The sequence below is a fragment of the Physcomitrium patens genome, chromosome 10, assembly GCF_059467195.1.
Source record: "Physcomitrium patens ecotype Gransden chromosome 10, ASM5946719v1, whole genome shotgun sequence".
NCBI classification, from domain to species: Eukaryota; Viridiplantae; Streptophyta; class Bryopsida; order Funariales; family Funariaceae; genus Physcomitrium; species Physcomitrium patens.
Genome location: NC_143419.1, coordinates 12,414,295 through 12,433,324, shown reverse-complemented (window position 1 = coordinate 12,433,324; position 19,030 = coordinate 12,414,295). Strand labels below are relative to the sequence as shown.

The window sequence follows — 19,030 nt, the reverse complement described above, 5'->3', positions numbered from 1 at the left end:
CTTGCTTATTGATTAGTAAGCTTGGTTGCTAGCAAGAGAGTTGCCAATCTTCTTAATCTCCTCACACTTGTTGCAAGTCTTAATTATGGTGTGGCAATATCAATTGGAGATGTAATATTAATAATTCTCTAGTTTTAATAAAAAAAAAAATATATATATATATATATATAATTTAAATAAAATAAAAATTATAAATAATGATAAAATTTAAAAGTACTTTATAAAATAGATTTGATAAAAAAAAAAGTAATTTAAATTCCAATTCTTAGTATTTTAAGAATTTAATTTAAAAAAAATAAATAACTAATTTCAAAATAATCTTTGAACAATCTTTAACATAATTTAATTAAATCTTAATCAAATTCTAATAAAATTCTAAATGTATTCTAGTCAAATCTTAATCTAATCCTAATCTAATCCTAATCAAATCTTAACCAAATACAAATTAAATCCTAATAAAATTCTAAATCTTAAATTCTAATTAATTTCTAAATTCTAAATTCTAATCAAATTCTAAATCCTAAATCCTAGTCAAATCCTTAATCTTAAATTCTAATCCTATAGTAGATTAAAACCTCAATAATTAATAATTCTAATCATTTATTTTAACTCAAAATTTACATACCTCTCAATTATTTAGTTAAAAACAAGCACAAATAATTTGAAGAAGATCAAATTTACCAAATGAGAGATAAATCTCATTAACTGCTTAAGTGTTGGCCGGCCTTATTTTCTTATCTTTGGGACTAATCTCCTAGTGCCAATGTCTATTAATTTCATTGTTAAATTGCTCTCAAAATTTGCACATTTTTAAGAAATCAATTATGCTACTAGTGAATAAATTTTATTTCAATCTAATTAATAGATTACTGAAAATCTTAGAAACCTTTGTTGGTCCTTCAAACTCCAATTTCTAAAATCCAAAGCCACTTGAGTTTTATTAACCTTGAATTCAATTAGACTTTTACTTTCAAAAATACATTTGAATCAACTACCATTACAAACATAAAAAATTTCAATTGTAAATCCACTAAAAATCTTATGAAATGCTCAAGAGTATAAACCCTTTTTACTTCTTAAAGATTAAATTCATCCAAAAATAACCATGACTTTGTAAAACTCTTATAAAGTCATTATAAATCCAAATCACTCAAAATCAATGCCTAAAGAACCTTTCTTTGATTTGTTCTTGAATCTTGCTCTTCAATCAACCACAAAAAAATTTATTTGCCTTAGATGCCTATTTTTGTGTCATGGAGTTTGATTTTGACCATGATTCAGAACTCGTCCTTTTTATGTATCAATCTAAGGTTTTTCTAAAAACAATTTGCCAAAAGCTATTCTTTACTATTACCTAAAGATTCTTATAGTATTATTTTTGTTAATTTACTTTAATATACAATGGCTCTACAAAGTAAGTAGAAGTCTTTTTTTACAAAAAGGCAATATTAGCTCTTATTAATTTTACTACTTCTTTCACTATAATCTATAATTTTAAGATAATTTGCTATAGTATTTTTAATTATGCTCTTTTATAATATGATTTTTTTTTTCTTTTATTTAATAGCCATATTATAACATAATATCATTTACTTGCTTTTTAAATTAGAAAAATTATTAAAATCCAAGCTCATTATATGCTCGCAAAATTTTACTTCAATTCAACCAAAAAATTACTTAAGATCATAGAAACTCTTACTAAACCTAAAAATCAAATATTCAAGACCTTAATCCAATCAAATTCTAATATCTCTTTTTTTTAACCATTTAATTAATATTAAATTTACAAAACACTTTTATGACAAGCTTATTAACAAATCTACAAATTTTCACCTATCTATTTGCTACAATACTCACAAATTTCTCAAATATGTATACTTCTTTTTATTTCTTAAAAATCAAAAATCATTGAAGACATCTCTAACTTTGAAAAGCTCTCACAAACTTAAAAATTTATCCAAATTTTTTAAAACCAATGCTAAAACAAAACTCTTGATATTTCTTTTCTAAACTTATTCTTTAATCAGCAAAAGAATCCCAAAATCACCATAAGTGTGTGATTTTGTGCCTTGAGATTTAATTTCAATCTTGATTCACAACTAGTATTTTTTGGGTATTAAATCCTTATTTTTTAAGATTGTTTTTACTACAAACTACTCTTAACTTCATCTTAAAGATGTCTATGTAGTTTATTTTTGTAATCTACTTTATTTTTCTTTATTTATAGCAGTAAAAAGAAAATAATAAAAAAAATATATATATATACAAAAAGTGGTATTAACACTAAATGTTTTTAATACCTTCTTATCTTTTATCTTTGTTTCTCTACTATATTTTTTAATTAGGCTTTTCTATAGTAAAACTTTTTCTTTTTTTCTTTTTTTCTTTTTTCTTTCACCATATAGTTGTGTTACAACACAACAACAATAAATGGGTGGATTATATTGATTATATTGTTCTACTAATAAAGAGGATTTTTACCTAGCTTCTATGTACAAACACCCATCAAGAGGTTGCATTCACTTCCTTGCAAGTCTTATCTTGCAAGATATATATATATATATATATATATATATTTCTTTTTAAAAGTTAATTTTCTTATTAAACCATTTAACTGAAGTTGCAAGTAGAAATTTCATTGGTGACAACATTCATTTGAAACTCATATATATAAATATTAAATACAACTCACAACATGTTAATGACACCCTAGAACATTACTTTCATTATGTATATATTAAAAAATTATTCATCAAAGGTTTTAATTTAATATTTTTAAGAAGCACAAGCTTGGTTTATTCATGTATTTCATGGCAAGAGCTAAATGGAATGTTATGTGCAATTGACTCCCAATTCACCATGGTTTTAATCAATCAACAAATACTTCAATCACCTGAAAAAGTCATACAAAGTTTAATTTGTTGATGAAAATGGCATTATTGATAAAAGCATTTCTAATTGTGAACTGGTGTGGAAGTGAAGCCTGTCTGTTACAGATATCAATGCAGTATTGATGGGCTTAAACTTACTGTGTGCTCAAGTTGCACCAAAAATTGCAAGGCTTTTCTTCATTTCTGCAAAATCGTAAATTATTTTCAAATAATGTGTTCCACGGTATTAAATTAGTGTTAATGTTCGGCAGATAATAGTATGGGCAACGGACCACCAATGATGGCAAAACCCAGGCCTTTGAAACCTACATTGTATTTCATCTAACACAATTTTAGTGGCTAAAACAATGGATATTCATAAATCATTCTGTGACTACACAAAACTTTTTGCTCTGCCTTGGAAAGCAAAAGAGAAGATCCAGAAGTTCCAAATTGCTACATAATCTAAATGCAGGTGGCTAAGTGAGCAAGCCTCTGTTCAATGAGTTTGGTTAGAGGACTAATCTAAGGCACGCCTCTTAATTTTTCAGTTTCATTTAGCTTGCTAAATAGGTTTCTCCTTGTGTGTGTGTGTGTGCATATATATATATATATATATATGTATATATATTCATATAAATATATAATAAAATTTTACTTTTTTTGTGATAAAACTGAATTTAAAAAATAAAAGTTATAAAAAAATTTAGTAACAAGTTCATATGTAGCTTTATCTTAACTACCACACACACACAAAAAAAAAAAAAAAAAAAAAAAAAAAAACTGCAAATTATTTTAAAATCAAAGCAATAGTCTCAATCATTTATCAAATAAATAAAAGACAATTATTATAAATCCACAAAAAAAATTGATAGTAAAAAAATAAATACTTACTAATACAAGATTTAATGGCCTTTTAATAATTACTGGCATGTAGAATATTTGCATAATTCACATATATATATATATATATATATATATATATTGTTTTTTATTTTGTTAAAGATGAGACAAATGTTGCAAGCAACATATTGTTTCCTCATGTCATAGTTTTTTTTTTTTTTTTTTTTTTTTTTTGGATCCAGATCTTTTCTACAATTTTGTATCAATCAACAATTAAGATTTCAAAATACAAAAACTATTTAAGGCATATTACACAATAGTCATGAAATACTATTAAAATATTTTAAATTGTACTGTAAAAAAGAAAAAAGAAAAAATCAAACATAGACTCATATATCTTTACACATATATCTACCTACAAAATTTTAAAAACTGCATTTTTTTTTCGCATATAAACAGCACATACAAGAGTATAAATCGTTTTTAAATTTTTGGTAGTAACAGCAATATTTTGTATTTATATTACAATCTTAACATAATTTGATGTCAATTTTAGCTATCTTGCTTGCTGTAAAAGTTATAAATTAAAGAGACTTATTAATATCTAATAATACATAATATAATGTCACTTACAACATAAAAAATGTAACCAAGGATCCCAAAAATATATGAATTATAGAATAAAAAAAATTTATTTTAAAAATAATAATAATTTAAATTTAATGATTCTTTCATATATCATAATAATTATTAAAAGATATTTTAATGGAAAAAAAATCATATCAAGATTATAAATACATATATACACACATATACCTATATATGTATATATGTATATGTATATGTATGTATAAACATAAAAGATATATAACCAAATATACATTTATTATGCAAATAAAATTTTAGCACTAAAATCTATATAGTTTTTAATAAAAATATTATTAAATTATTTTTAAAATTACATTTGTATGATAGATAAGAGACTTTTCTTACAATTTAAATAATAAAATATTGTCCAAAGGTTGCAATGATTCTACAAGTAAATTTTTCTAAAGTAGATAAATTATATTTCTATAAATAATAAGTACAAAAAAATATAATTTTTAATTTATATAATATCATATACATTATTAATACTTCTAATTTTTATAGTATTATTAGTACACAATTATTTTATAATATTATAAATAAAGATATCTATTTATTATAATTATATGCTGTTTAATAATTTTATTTATAGTGCAATACAAAATTTCAAGTATAATTAATCTTGTGCCTAGTAAGAGGACTTGTTGCTCTTCTTGGTTTGTCTCCATTTTAACTTATTGAATAATAAGCAAAAAAATGTATGTACACATTAATAAATAAAATTATATATCTATATATATATATATATATATATTAGAGGATGCTAAATAGAACCAAGCTTTTACTAAATTGGCTTGTCTATCCTAACCATCTTGAAGAAGAAAAAAACAAAAAAATAAAAAAACTCCAAATTCATCTTTCTACTATTGGATTTGAAATGAATGAAAATCAACCATATTTATCATGATTAATATATTCTTTATCATGTGTTGGTTGGTTTAGTTAAAATCTAAGTCTATTTAACATACTCCTCTCTATCTATATATATAGGAAAATATTAAATAAATCTTATCTTTTATTAAAGTGACTCACTCATCATTACAATCATGAAAAAACAATGATCTTTAGATTCATTTCTCTACTACTAGATCCGCAACCAATGAAAATCAACCACGTTCATGATAATTATTTAATCTTCATTGTTGTTACAATCATAGCTACCTCCATGTATTGCAATCCTTCTTGATGAAATCCTAATTATTTGTTTAAAAGTGAGCAAGAGACTCATCTTGGATCAGTCTTACTGCCTTGCTCCTACTTCATAGCTTAGGTCCTCTCAAATCTATTGTTTGTTACAAGCTTATCTTTATCATGAGCAATGCTACTGCTTTGGTGGTATCCTTGCTAGCAATAGAATGTAAGCTTGCTAACAATGCTACATTTAAGAGCATGTGCTTTGCATCCATGGTGACCAAGTCTGCAACTATTAAAGTTAACATTATTAAGCATGCTAGTAATTCTGATGAAATCAATTATTATAGCTTTGATGCTTTGCTTAAATGTTGTTGGTATATATCAAATATTAATAAATTGCATTGTAGTTTGTGTTACTTATACAATGGGTTTGTCTTGTCTTTATACCCCATCTATGTTGTGCAAGGTGATTCCTTGTAGGACATGTGAGATGGATAAAGGCACTTGCTCTAATCATAGTGATGTTGTTGTCAAGTGATTTATATCTCATGAAGTAGTTGAAAGAATAACAAATTTGAAAGATCTCCATCAAAGGTTGATCATGGGGAAAAATTGCCTATATTTATTTTATTTAGTTGTAGCTCTTTATACCTCCACGAAACCTCTCACCTTGCTCCACGAAACTCTTGTTTAAGTGCCATGATTTGACTTGCGAATGATATCATCTAGTTGTAATACTATGCCTTCAATGCATACTCGTCACTATTGGGAAGTAGCTGTTGGGAACCATTGCTGCCAGTCATTTTCATGATTGTATAAATTGTATTTATGAGAAACCATGATTTTGTTAATCTAAATGTGAATGATGGTTTTAATAATGAAAAAAATCTATACAATCCATGTGCCAATTCGTGACTATGGGTAGGTCAATTTTTGTAAAGTCTAGGTATGTTTAACATTCCTCAATCAATCAATATATATAACCACACACAAGTAAAGCGGTCGCAATTCACACAAAGAATTGGTGTTAAAAGAACGTTAAAAAGACTGGACGTCGATGATGAATGACCAACGAACCCGGAGATGGATGAAAATGTCGATCTCCGCAACAGCATCACCACCAGATGGACAGACAGCTTTCCCTGGCGATGGGGAAACTGGGAGCGAGCGAGAGATATTGGAAACGCCGCCGTGCATTTTTCATCTTCTGCGCACAACCAACAACCCCATCTGGCAAAATCGCGGCGTCGTGCGCGTAATTGCACAATTGCAGATGGCCAGGGATTGGATGCATCCATCATCAACTGCGTTACGGGGGTTGGAAGCGATTTGTCGGCCCAGATCCCTGGATCTTCCGATTTGGTGCCAGGCCCGAATCGCAGCACAGCAGCAGAGCAGAAGGCGGGAGGGAGGGAGGGAGGGAGGAATCGAGGGAGAATCGCAGCGCCACTGCACTGAATTGCCCTGCACTGCATAGCACGGCACAGCACGGAGTACGGCTTGTGCTCATGCGGAAGCACGGCCTCCAGCCCCCTCTCAAGTTCTGGTGCCAGGATTCATTGTTCTCGTAGATTTTTATGATTATTATTATTATTATTATTATTTCTTATTCTTATTTTATTTGATGATGTGAGTTCATTGTCAGTCGCTGCAGTGTAGTGTGGTGTGTGTCTTTGATGTGAAGCAGAAGCCTACGATGACATTGGCTTCCTCGAGGATTGCTTCGCACGTCACGATATTTGTGTCGCTTCTGGCGGTGGAAGACAACGGATGGAGAATCAGTCCTCAGGGTGTCCAGTGCTAGTGATGTGTTGTGGATTTTACATAAGTGGCGGAGATACTGTAGTGTTTATGACTTTTGTGAGTGAGATTGAAAATGTCATAATTTCATTTAGAAGATCGTTAGTAGAATGATACAAAACTTTCATTATCTGATGTACGCAACTTTGAAGTTTCTCTTTTTTTAACTCTTTTATTTTTTATTTCATAAAATTAATTTAATGCCTCAAGTATGTATGTGTGTGTACGTGTGTGAGTGTGTATAAATATATATATATATATATATGTATATGTATTGTTGCATCAGAAATATCTTGTTCATGTATCCAGAAAGAGAACTGATTTAGGCCACTTCAATTGTAATATAATTCGATAGGAAAATCTCTTTTCATGATCTAGAACTGATTTGGATTAATGTGCTTAAATTCAGAGGAATCTGACATCCAATGGATGTATAATATTGAGATTCCTTTTATTTTGAAACTCCAATTACTAAAATAGAGTAAAATCCTACCACAACCTAGTCATTCACACAAAAATCTGGGTTCTATGAAAGCCCGACAATACAAGTGAGCTATCCATTGCTTAATCCAACAAAGTTTGTATCTCCTATAGATGATCTTGGAATTAGCACCAACTGGAAGTTGGGGGTTAGCTCCCCACAGTGCATGACTTTCTCAACCCACACCCACACCCACACATCAGAGCAGTTTACATCCACCAATCTAACACAATTGGAACTTATCAACTCTCTTGTCCCAAGGCACAAAGCATGAATTGCTGCTGGACCCACTTCATTGCTTGAAGCAAGTTGACACCAACCAGTTGAAAGGGAGAATAAGCCAACCACCCCTTTTTCTGGAACCCCCAATTTGAGGGGCTGTGAAACTTCTGCACTGTGCCCATCATCTCCATGTCTTTGTGCAACTGACCTAACTGCTCAATGCTGGAGTAGTGTGTCAACAAGCATCAACCAGACATTTGTCATGGAAAGACAATCATGTCAGGCAACCCTCCCCCACTTTTATCAAGCCCTAGAGGTATGTCACATGATACACAGTGGATGTGATGCTAGGACTAGGTTAGAGCAAGAAGTTAGAAAAGTATGTTGGTGTCCCCAGTTGGACCACATCAAATGGTCCAGATCTACTTTGGTCTTGGACAATTCTGACAAAAAAATTATCCTTGGCATCCCATGCCTGAGATGTATGGGGCCAGAAGGTTCTTTTTGTCTGGATTCAGTTATCTGCCTGAGTACATCAACTATCTGGTCTTACTGTTGACCTCTGGGCTCTGAAATACTTGAAGCTGTACATTTCCCAGATTTTCCTATGGCCCCTGCAGTCCCCCTTAGCCAATGTTAAAAAAAGATTTGCTACTAGTCACTTTTTCACCAACCAATGTGAAGACTCAATGCAGGCAATCAAATCCTGTAAGTAGCCAATGAAAATGTTCCCTAATGATCTGAATGACAATGATGATGAGTACTAGTCACTATAGAAGAAAATGACCACTAAGGAAGGGCAGGACTTAGATTTGTTGATAAACTGGGACAGAGTCCACCGATGGAAGAGGCCTTCAATGCAACCCTACACATCCTGACAAATGGTGTGAGGAAAGTAATATCTTCAGCTCTTGAGAAGAGACAGACTCTGCAACCCATGCTCTTACATCTATCAACATTCACTAGGTTCAGCTTACCAAATCTGGAACATGAGGTGTAGTTGAAAACTCAGGTTTGACGTCCTAAATGAGATAAAAATGTGAAAACTTGCTTTGGATTGTACAAACCGCTTGAGTACCAAGTCCTTTTCCAGCCCACAACCTGTGTGAATGCCCAGTTTCCAACACACCCTACTCCACAGCATGTTCCAACACAACATGTTCACAATGCAACCCCGCATGGAAACCATACGATCAGAAAGAGGACGACAAGGATTGCAGATGGGAGTTGGGAAGGAAGGAGTTACAAAATGTGGAAAAGAGCTCCTTATTACATCCAGGCCATAAGGCAGGGAACTTTCACAAAACTTCCACAGATGAAGAACCCAACAGCCTACTGAAGCACTGAACACCGAAGTGATCTTGTTTCTGTGCATGTGGGAGAGGTGGAGTGGCTCTAAGAATTTTAGACCAGCCCTCGTTCAGCAACATCCCAACAGTGGCAAATATAATTTTACAGAATGGCCCTATCCTGAGAAGAAAGAAGAGATTCAACCTTCTCAGCCGCAACTGCAGCATTGTACTAAACGATATCCTCCGCCTTTGAAATGTCCTGTAGCCAGAGAATGGGTAAAGAAAGACTTCTAATCTGACGAGGATCTTTGATTCTAGCAGGCAAATATCAGTCTACGCCCCTTTTGCCTGGCACTTCTCTTTCTCAAGCATCCTTATTCCCCAAAATTTGGAAAAAGGAACGCCTCTTTTGTTAGTCCCCTCAATCTGGATGATCGATCCTTTTTCGGCCTGTACCTGCACACTATTTTTTAATGGCATTTGCTATACACTCAGCTGACAAGCAGAGCTAACCACTTCGCGTGTAATCAAAGAAGAGTGGCTGAAACCAGGTATATTGGCATGATGTGTCCATGAACACCTTTAATTCCTGGTATGTCATACCGCTATCAGCAAATGAGGACTACTAGTAAGATTAAGATAAACCGCCTGCTAGCCCTGAAATTCTGTTCCTCTGCAAAATCAACTACCCGCATCGCCCACCGCCGTGCTACCGTCCTGTTCACTCAATAAATTGTTCGATTCCACTACAAGTTCTGATCCTGATCCTGACCCTGCTTTCTGTGTTTCCTCGGAGGAGTTTGTTTTTACTCCTTCCCCGATGTTGATTTCTGCTACTCCAGTGGTTAATCTATCGACGGATCCAATCTGCGAACGATTCTCATCAGAATCATCATTGTCAAACATTTGAGGAGTCAAAGCATGTGAACCTTCAACAGGCTGAGCTGCAATGGTCTCTTCAGGATTATCAGCTGCTAAACGTTCTACAATCTGACCATGATTTGGCAGAGTGGAAACTTCCTTAATGGAAGCAGACTCAAATTCATTGCCAACAGTCCGTCCCCCTCCCTGCAATTGAAACTCCACCTTAGTAGGAATTCGGTATGCAGAACCACATGGCAGAAAAAGAGTACAGCTGCAGGCAAAATCAGGCATACAAGCGTCCCTCTAAACAGTTAAGTCCTGATGATGTCTAATTGCAGCTTCCAGAAAAAGATGACTCTGGCACCTTCTGAAGCATTAAAACAAATATGCGGGATTAGGCGAATATAAAATATGACAGGCCAAACCTGACGATGCAGTTCCCGCTGCTTCTGGGCCTGCTGCCTGGCTCTTTTCTCCGACAAGGCTCGCTGCCGGTTTTCATAAAATTGGAAATCATCCAGGATCGACGTTTTGGAAGCGAAGTTTTTAAATATATTTAGCATTCCAAATCCTTGTTCAAACTTGACCTGGATATCACAGAATTAACATATCACTAACTCCATTAGTATGAAGGAAATGGGCTATTATATTATGCTTAAAAGACTGAAAACCATGTGAACGAAGTCGAGGGATACAAATATTTAAGCGCCAAAAAATGAGCCGGATGTTTTACCTCCTGAGTGTCCCTGCTGTTCGTTACAGGCTTGTTATCATTATTTTCCAAAATAATATGGCGAAACTGGCAATTGGGAATGTCTTTAATTATGTGCCATACTACAGGAAATCGACCATTCCACTTATCCTGCTGCCAGAAGTCCACGCTCTTTGAAAAATCAACAGGACCTGTCATCTGTGCCACACCACAAAACTGTCCACTAGCATTTACCTGAAAAATGAGACAGGATGTCAGAAGGATCTTCCAATATCAGCATTCAACCAAAAGAGAATTGATCAAGGAGAAGACAAACGAAAATAGATCACCATACAAGCTACTTGTATCCTTACAAAACCTAACCAGGTACGAGATATCGACCAAGTTTACGGCCTTACCGAAAAGAACAGAAATACTGGAAAGCTCTTCGTATCCCCATTACTTTTGGCCAAAGCCTCCAGGTATGCAGCATCTAACCTTTTATTACCAACCGGAGTGCTAGCCCATACGTTGTACTTAATACTCTTATGAACATCGTCTTCACTGTAAGATTTTATCACAAAAAACTTGGCGTGGTCATAGTTGATGATGAACTCTGGTTTATTGTATTGTTCTCTGTTTACGAAGGCATTAAGAGCATCGCTGTTTCCTGATGAGATCACACCTTGACCCCTGGTATGTCTTAAAACACCTGGGATGGCCCGCTGATTCCTGGTTCTGATAGTTCGGGGTCCTCTGTTTTGCTCGTTCAAAGGATCAAGAGAACCGTTACTATTACCAATAGGTCCGCCACCTCGACATCTCTGTTTCCCCTTGTCGATGCCAATCCAGCCTCCACGCCCATTTGGCCTGGGGTCCACGAATGTATTCCCCAGCTGACGAGCTCTCACAGGACCATTGTGCCCGTTCACAACTCCGGAAACAGGAGGATAGCCCCTGGCTAGGGCCCCAGGACCAAGATTGAAAGGTCCCAATCCCGATGGATTTCTCGATTGCTGAGGTGATTGGATATGTATCTAAAATCAAGCCACCTGTAAGTGTTAATACCTTCGTGCCAAAAGAAGATCAAAGACCATAATTTTATCCAAATCTCCATTTCGAAAATTTTCAACTTTCTTTTGAAATCTGCATCTAAGTCACGAACCAAGTGACAAGCAGTTCTCAAACACAAATCGAGAACGGCTATCTAAAACACACAAGATGGCTCCCATTCAGCTGTGTATTTCCGTCGGGAGCATTACTTGAGAGAGTTCTTGCCTGCAACGGAGTAATTGGTCTCAATGATTGTGCAGGAAGGCCTGGCGCTGACAACTGCTGAGAAGCCATAGAGTGCATGCCTGTTGGGATTCCTCGTCTCTGCAGACCTTCGGGTATTTTGGAAACATCCACCCATGAGGGTGCAGCAGCGCTAAGTCCATCATATCGTACATCCTGGGAACCTGGATTGTGCATTGCCAAAGGTAAGACACCTCTAGCGTACGGTCCATGTGGAGGAATGAGTGCCATGGCTGGGTAACCCGGCCTGGGGCCGCCATTAGAAAGCGCAATCTTCCCATCGACTCCAGGAGGAGCAGGCTCGCCATTCCCTGTCGTTGCTCTCTCACCTCCAGTTATCGCAGTAGGTGATCCCACATGGTACTGTGTACCTGGAGACACTGGTTGTGGATACAAGTGGCTAGGATACTGGAATGCCTGGGGACCGTACAGCTGACCATCAGCACCTATGGTCGGTACTGGCGCCCCAGGAGTGTATGGAGTGTAAGAAGGATTCGATGCATAGCCGTAGCCAGTGGCATGCACATATACAGATCCATTATCACTATAAACACCCTGCAGAGAACAGAAAAATATAGAGTCAGTGTTATCGTACTAAGTTCCCGTAAGAGTGGTAAATAAGTAAAGGAGCAACGCTTCATTCAGTGTGCAATATGTCTATTAACTGGAATCAGTCTGGATACAAATAGTCCCGACTGCATGCAGCGTCCAGAATTCAAGGATTCTAAATAAAAAACCTTATTACACAAGATGACACACCTATGAAAAAAATAAGATGAATATACTAGCAATAACTTACTGGGGATGGAATCTCTACTCCGTCGACGACGTATCTCGAGTAATCATCCCATTCCCCTGCAACCGAAGGTTCAAATCCTGCAAAACAAGTTCCGAAATATGAGGTTAGCTTCTTTGACTAGATGACTTGATTGATGACGAAAGCACAATCATACATTCCAGTGAGCACTAGGCTCTCAAATAAAACACAAAACCCAGGCAGCTAAAATCTAAACTATGAAACACAAATCTCGAATCAAACGCAACAAAGCTGGAGCGTCACCCAGTGATCATCCTGCCATTTTTCTAGAAGTGAAACACGCTAAGAGCTAGACAATGTCAACCCCGACCTCCATGAACATAATCGTAGACATAACCGTGGGGAGGATAGCCATTCATGCCACCCAGATAGTAAATAGATCCTCCTTCAGCAGACCCATCATGTACTCCATTTGTACTCGCTGCATCGCCAGTTCCAACTGATGCAGAGGCATCTTCACTGGCATCAGAGGAATCTTCATCATTGGTTTGAGGTACCTATATTAACATGGCAGTAGGAAGTCTAAAAGTTACGATGTCTGCTCGTGGTCTCTGCTGATCAGGACCTCAATTAGGCTATCACAACTGCATGAAAATGAAGAAGACTTTCGCATGAAACACAACAATCTGCAAATAACGTACTACAATACTAGATACGTCCGTTATTCACAACCACATACACGTCTACTATCCAATTCTAACCTATGTAAGCAAGACTGACGAGATGTGTTACAATTACTACAACGTCACCTACCAGAACCTCCCGAAACATACGTTATTCTAGTGAAAGTTTTAAGAAGACATAAATCTAGACAGTTCAAGACAAATAAGCTAAGAATGGAGGATGCACCTCTGAACTGTTCCTAAAAAAGTCCAAATCTCCTGCACTACCACCATCAGCACCCAAGGCAGGTGTATCCTGCAAATAATAGGATGTTTCCGCATTTGTGAATATATTTGCTAAAACTCACAATAATTAGTAGCCCCATCCACGATAAGTATGACATGTAGTCCTGTCTAACCTGAGGTAAAAGTTCTGGCGGAGCCGCGTTCGGCCCAGACACAGGGACGACTGCATGAGCTGGAACAGCGGAAGCTATGCTTGGAGCTCCAGCAGAATTTTCTAGTAATGTGCGGGACATAGAAGGCGCAAGTTCGGTTGTCTCTGGAATATCCTGCACACAGGACAGCGTTGTGAAAATAAAACCTGTGTAGGGACAGCCGGTAATCTATCGAACTTCTCCAACCATAGATCAAGGCATTACATTCAAAAGTCTGATGATCATGCATGAAACCTCGGCATTACTGCGATCGCTTACAGAAGATAAACATTGCAAAGCTTGCTCTAAATTGTTGGAGGCCGCACGTAAGGCACGCAGAACACTGTCTCGATCCCAACTTCCTCCACCGATGTCTAAAATTTGCTGCACCGCAGTTTCCGAGGTGCTCCCAGCAGACAGATGTGGAACAGCTTGTATATGTGCAGCTCTGGAACAGATAATGAATTTTAAACTATGAAAACTAAAAGGACCAACAATTCTCATTTACAAAGAAGAGAACTAGTTCATCCCATTAATCTTCACTAAATTTCTTTGACCCATGTTGAGAAACGATGTGCAAACGGGATGATGCAGTAGCCTGTGGCTATAAACTCGTCTTACCCGGAAGGTACTATTGCGACGGATGCGGTAAGAGGTGTAAATGTTTGCGCAGGTGTTGAAGATGAGACATCAGTGACGACTCCCTGCTGACGATTCGAAACATTTCGTAAGTAATGAAAGAGCAGGGTGCAGCCGCCCACGCCAACACGTCAATACCTCCCAAAAAGCAGTTCGACACATATTTTAACTGGCATCGGCAAGCTCACCATTCCAACATCACTCACTTGTCTCAATTTGAGGTCTCCTTAAGCACAAGAGACGAAAGAGAGCATTAACTATACCTGGTTTGGTTCAGGGGAAGATGTTGGGGTAGCACCAGCTCCAGCTTTACCCTGTCAGCGAGTGTGCAGTTAGAAAACTCGTACATTTTTTCCTTTAATAATCTTAGATTGGGTCTAAGAGGAAAAAAGAACCATGAACTTCAACTACTCTAAAATCCTTTCCTGAGCTAACTCTTCTCAGATATATCTCTCCTAATGATTTGACATCTTCAAGAAAGGGTCTAACATCTCCGCATGCATGGTTAAAAAGGAAATAAACTAATTCACTTCGATTCATTTAATCCCATTCGCTCAAGTTTATATCCAAACCCTATAAACTACCTTTGATAACGTGAAAACAAGGGACCCGTTCTCCAAGACCTTATTTTCCTCCATTGTGGTTTCGCCTTTCAAGACATTGCCCTGATACATAAGCAGCTGCTGTGCAAAAGAGTATGATTCTTATCCTTGAAAAATTTCTATCCGCGTCTTCACAATTGTAACCTGTGTTACAAGGAACAAGATCCAAAATCGCAATAGATTAGCCTGTGACTGAAATTTATCGCGGTACAGTTCCTTCACAGAGTGAACATTACGTAACCATCAGTCAAAGACCACTCCGGCGATCACCAACACGTCATATCAGTGAAATGCTTCAATCCGAAACACAAACAATCCCCCAGAATAACAACAAAGACGTGACATGATCGTAGAGTTACCGCAAAAAATCCCGCCACGCGCGGCAACAACGGCATATATCCAAATCGTGCAATCAAGTGTCAAACATGATCAGTTTCATTCCTAAAACCTATCACTCTTAACGGGAAGATGAGCATCCCTTGGATAAAACAGTAGGCCACCAAACCTAAAATCGGTAGTAATCTGCACAAGAAACAAATGCAGATAATAATCTGCCTCTTAACACAATCGCAGATTGACAGAAATGCTCTCAGTGCACTCTAACCGTCCTTAAAGCATGATAGCTACCGAAAACGTACAATCGGCACGTCACAATCAACACCCGCTTCACACCAGCTCCAAATGTTTCCGAACCTTCAATCGTCCGTAAAATCTCGCTTGTATCATGGTGACTAGCACCACTAACCCCTGCCCATGCTGCAACCGATCGCTACCTTGCAACGAACACTCTCGACAATAAGAGAAGCTGTGCAGTCATTACCGTCTCTGAGGGAGTGACGTTAAAATGGTTTCCTTTCAAAGTCTTCAAAATTATCTTCATCCTGCCTACGTAATCTACCACTTCAGGAAGAAAAAGCAGAATAGAAGCTGAAGCCGCAAATTGAGAATCCGAAAAGCAAAAATTCAGCAATAATCATGCAACAACTCGGTGCTAGGTCCTTCTCTCCTCCGGTATCGTTCTGTGAAAGCACTAACCAACCATGGTAACCTTAACCTAACCACACTGGAGCTCCAAACCTTAACCTAACCACACAGTAAAGAAGTTAAAGAAGTCCAGGCTCATTGTCTCGCCAAATCAAAGACAATACCGCATTGTCGTACAACGTGTTCATCAAACACACACACCAGACATGCTATCATTTTGTTTCCCGAGAAGTAGCACCCTACAGATTTTATCTTTAACGCGAATGACGCCGACTCCGCAGTAGCACGCAGAAAGCAGGGCGATCGCCAACAACGATAACTTTCTACCCAAGCCTTTCCGCTGCACGTTATTTATTTTCAGCGGGCACCGCGACGGACGCCATTTCTAACAAACTCCCCAACCTCACGGCAGAGGCACCGCCACCGCCGCCGTGCACGAAGCCACCACCATCAGTAACCAACGCAGACTCCCCGCTCTTCCACCAATTCGCGAACTCTCAAACTCACAGCCATTATCAGCTTAAATATATATACTTTAAATCACAACACGTCGTCCCGAATTTGGACGTCCTAAACACACGACCAGCGTCTGTTCCACTCCGTAATTCTACACCACCGCAGCTACTAAAACACTGATCTGAAGCGCTGTCAAAACTTCAAAAAACTATCCCTCTCATTCCAATTCCTCCCTCACACACACTAACTTACCCCAACGGACTTGAAGAGCACCGCTGCTTTCACCGACTTCTTTCAACTCCAGCTACACAAAATCACCGCCCGCACAGGTCCCCTAACACGACAAACACCATCACTCTCCCACTCGTATGCTTGTTCCTACCTATATTTGCAATCACGCTCTTTTCGAGCGTGCAAACGAGAGACTCGACGTCTCTCGCTACACAGTGCCTCGACGAGACGTGCCTGCCTCACTTGCTGACTGATCAGTACTAGCTCCGTGTATGCGGTAGGAGAAGCGGGTCCGCCACGGGACGCCAACTCCAGCATGACATTACACAATGGCCAACAATAGGCTGCTCCAGACACAAGTCTTCTTTCTGCTGCGTCCCAGGCTCAACACGCATACACACACACGGGGAGGGAGGGGAGTGTATTGCCACAGTCGGCTCTGGCGAGTCCCTTTCTCGAGTCGCTCCACCCCGCGCAGCTCCTCCGCTGTCCCCCCCCCCCCCCCCAAACCCTCTTCCTCTGGGCGGGTCCGCTTACTACTTCACGGGGCCCACCCATTCGCGGGCCCGCCGGTTCGTTCGTATTTGACCAAGTACCCGTCCTGGACCCGTCTTCTCCACTATTCTCTACACTCGTAGCTCGCGCTTTCCATCCTTCCCGGGGGGGGAGCACACTTGGCCCCTCCGTATGGTCCTTCCGGAGGCTTCCACGGCCACTCGTATTCTTTCCCGCGAATCATATGTATTCTACTTCGTCTCTCTGTGTACACATTGAATGATGTATATACATATATACACTAGGTCTCTCTCTGTGTACACATTGAATGATGGCTCTTCTCCACCATCTGGTACATGCTAAAGATCAACAAAAATGAGCACAGGCCCTGAGAGTATGTTTTGGATTTAGGGCAAAACTGTATCATCCCCCCCCCACAAACCTCCTTTCCACTTTTACCCAAAAGTGAACATGGAAACAGGTCCTGAATATGTTATGCCCTTGACTGGTGTTGAAGTTTCTAATAATTAGACCTAATTTTAGTACTCATCTTTGCTGTATTCAGATAATGGGTATACACACACACACTGGTGTATATCTATGAGAAGCTCTGTGCCTTGTATTAAGTGCAGTGAAGCTTCCTTGTGGAGGGGGGGCAGACCAGCAGCACCATACCATCATAATGGGGAAAGCCCTAGTTTGAATTGTCACTTCCAATGACACAGGCCCCCTGTGTGCTTTGAGCTTCAATGGAGTTGAAGTTATGATACCAATTGAGTGCATTGACCAGCCCCATTCTGCAAGGAACAGGAATGCCATGCCCCCTTCCACTGTGGCTTCCAAGTAAAAATTGGACAATCCAATCCCCATTCCACTGATCAGCTGCAGTGTCACTCACTTAACCTTCAAACTTGAATGACAATGTCACAGTGAGACCCCAGTTTCTATTCATTTATTCAACAGCATGCCTTCAAAAAATAAACCAAAGGAGGAAGCATTGTTACACTGACAGGTGGATCAGAAGGTAGACCCAGATGGTTCATCATGGAAGCAATATCCCATTTTATGATATAAAAAAGGAAAAAACATGTGTAATAAGTTATAATCCACACTAAGAGAGTGAAATCCACGACGGAAGAACCTGGAAGTCACGGAGTCATCGTGACGTCACAGCCCCGTGGGACCCAGGGCCCAAAATATCATTCGTTCGTTCGAGCTAGTGGATGAATGAACGTTCGCCCCCTCTGAATTCGTGATGACTGATGGGCACAGTTAACCGCAATAACCACTTGGGCATGGACAAAACATTAATAGGCGGGCAGCGGGCAGGGCAGCATCTTTTTTAACTGCTCGTAGAATATTGGGGGAGTCCAATTTTGGTGTTAAGAGGCCATTGGGTGCGAAATTGGGGGGCCCTTGTCCTGCGTGGTTCAAAACCAGGTGCCGAATTAGCCACCGAGGATCTATTCTAGACATGAGAGGCCCCCAAATTTGGCCTCCGAGGGGATTCTTCATGACAGGAGTATTTAGAAACGACGTGGAAATCAAACTCAGGGCCAAATTGGAACATCCCACCCAGAGTTTGGGCATGTCTCTCTCTCTCTCTCTCTCTCTCTCTTGCTCTCT

At 38.1% G+C, this 19,030-nt stretch overlaps 2 protein-coding genes across 10 annotated transcripts; one reads left to right on the top strand and one right to left on the bottom strand.

The window, feature by feature from the left end:
- The first annotated feature begins 5,915 nt into the window (after positions 1-5,915).
- LOC141045856 (uncharacterized) lies at positions 5,916-7,487 on the top strand. Its single transcript, XM_073536804.2, has 2 exons — positions 5,916-7,041; positions 7,183-7,487. Exon 1 carries the CDS (start codon positions 6,579-6,581, stop codon positions 6,951-6,953), a length of 375 nt encoding a protein of 124 aa, XP_073392905.1. The 5' UTR covers positions 5,916-6,578; the 3' UTR covers positions 6,954-7,041; positions 7,183-7,487.
- Positions 7,488-9,240: 1,753 nt separating this feature from the next.
- Positions 9,241-17,355, bottom strand: LOC112287242 (YTH domain-containing protein ECT4). Of its 9 annotated transcripts, none has more exons than XM_024530063.3 (14): positions 16,931-17,355; positions 15,221-15,382; positions 14,900-14,950; positions 14,619-14,704; positions 14,277-14,445; positions 13,980-14,132; positions 13,808-13,876; positions 13,269-13,455; positions 12,941-13,017; positions 12,124-12,696; positions 11,265-11,882; positions 10,888-11,100; positions 10,580-10,741; positions 9,241-10,358 (listed from the first exon to the last, which is right to left on the bottom strand). In XM_024530063.3, the coding sequence occupies exons 2-14, from the start codon at positions 15,308-15,310 to the stop codon at positions 9,972-9,974; spliced, it is 2,835 nt and encodes a 944-aa protein (XP_024385831.1). In that variant the 5' UTR covers positions 15,311-15,382; positions 16,931-17,355; the 3' UTR covers positions 9,241-9,971. The 9 variants fall into 9 exon arrangements, with proteins under 9 accessions (XP_024385831.1, XP_024385834.1, XP_073392903.1 ...); XM_024530066.3 differs by having other exon boundaries at positions 14,619-14,701; XM_073536802.2 differs by having other exon boundaries at positions 15,260-15,382.
- Between the last annotated feature and the right edge of the window lie 1,675 nt (positions 17,356-19,030).

Coding starts and splice junctions, on each gene's coding strand:
- LOC141045856 (XM_073536804.2), top strand. CDS start 6,579: ATGGATGAAAATGTCGATCTCCGCAACAGCATCACCACCAGATGGACA.
- LOC112287242 (XM_024530063.3), bottom strand. CDS start 15,310: ATGTATCAGGGCAATGTCTTGAAAGGCGAAACCACAATGGAGGAAAAT. Junction 14,446..14,618: donor GTCGCAATAGTACCTTCCGG/GTAAGACGAGTT, acceptor TATCTGTTCCAG/AGCTGCACATATACAAGCTG. Junction 13,456..13,807: donor TTTTTAGGAACAGTTCAGAG/GTGCATCCTCCA, acceptor ATGTTAATATAG/GTACCTCAAACCAATGATGA.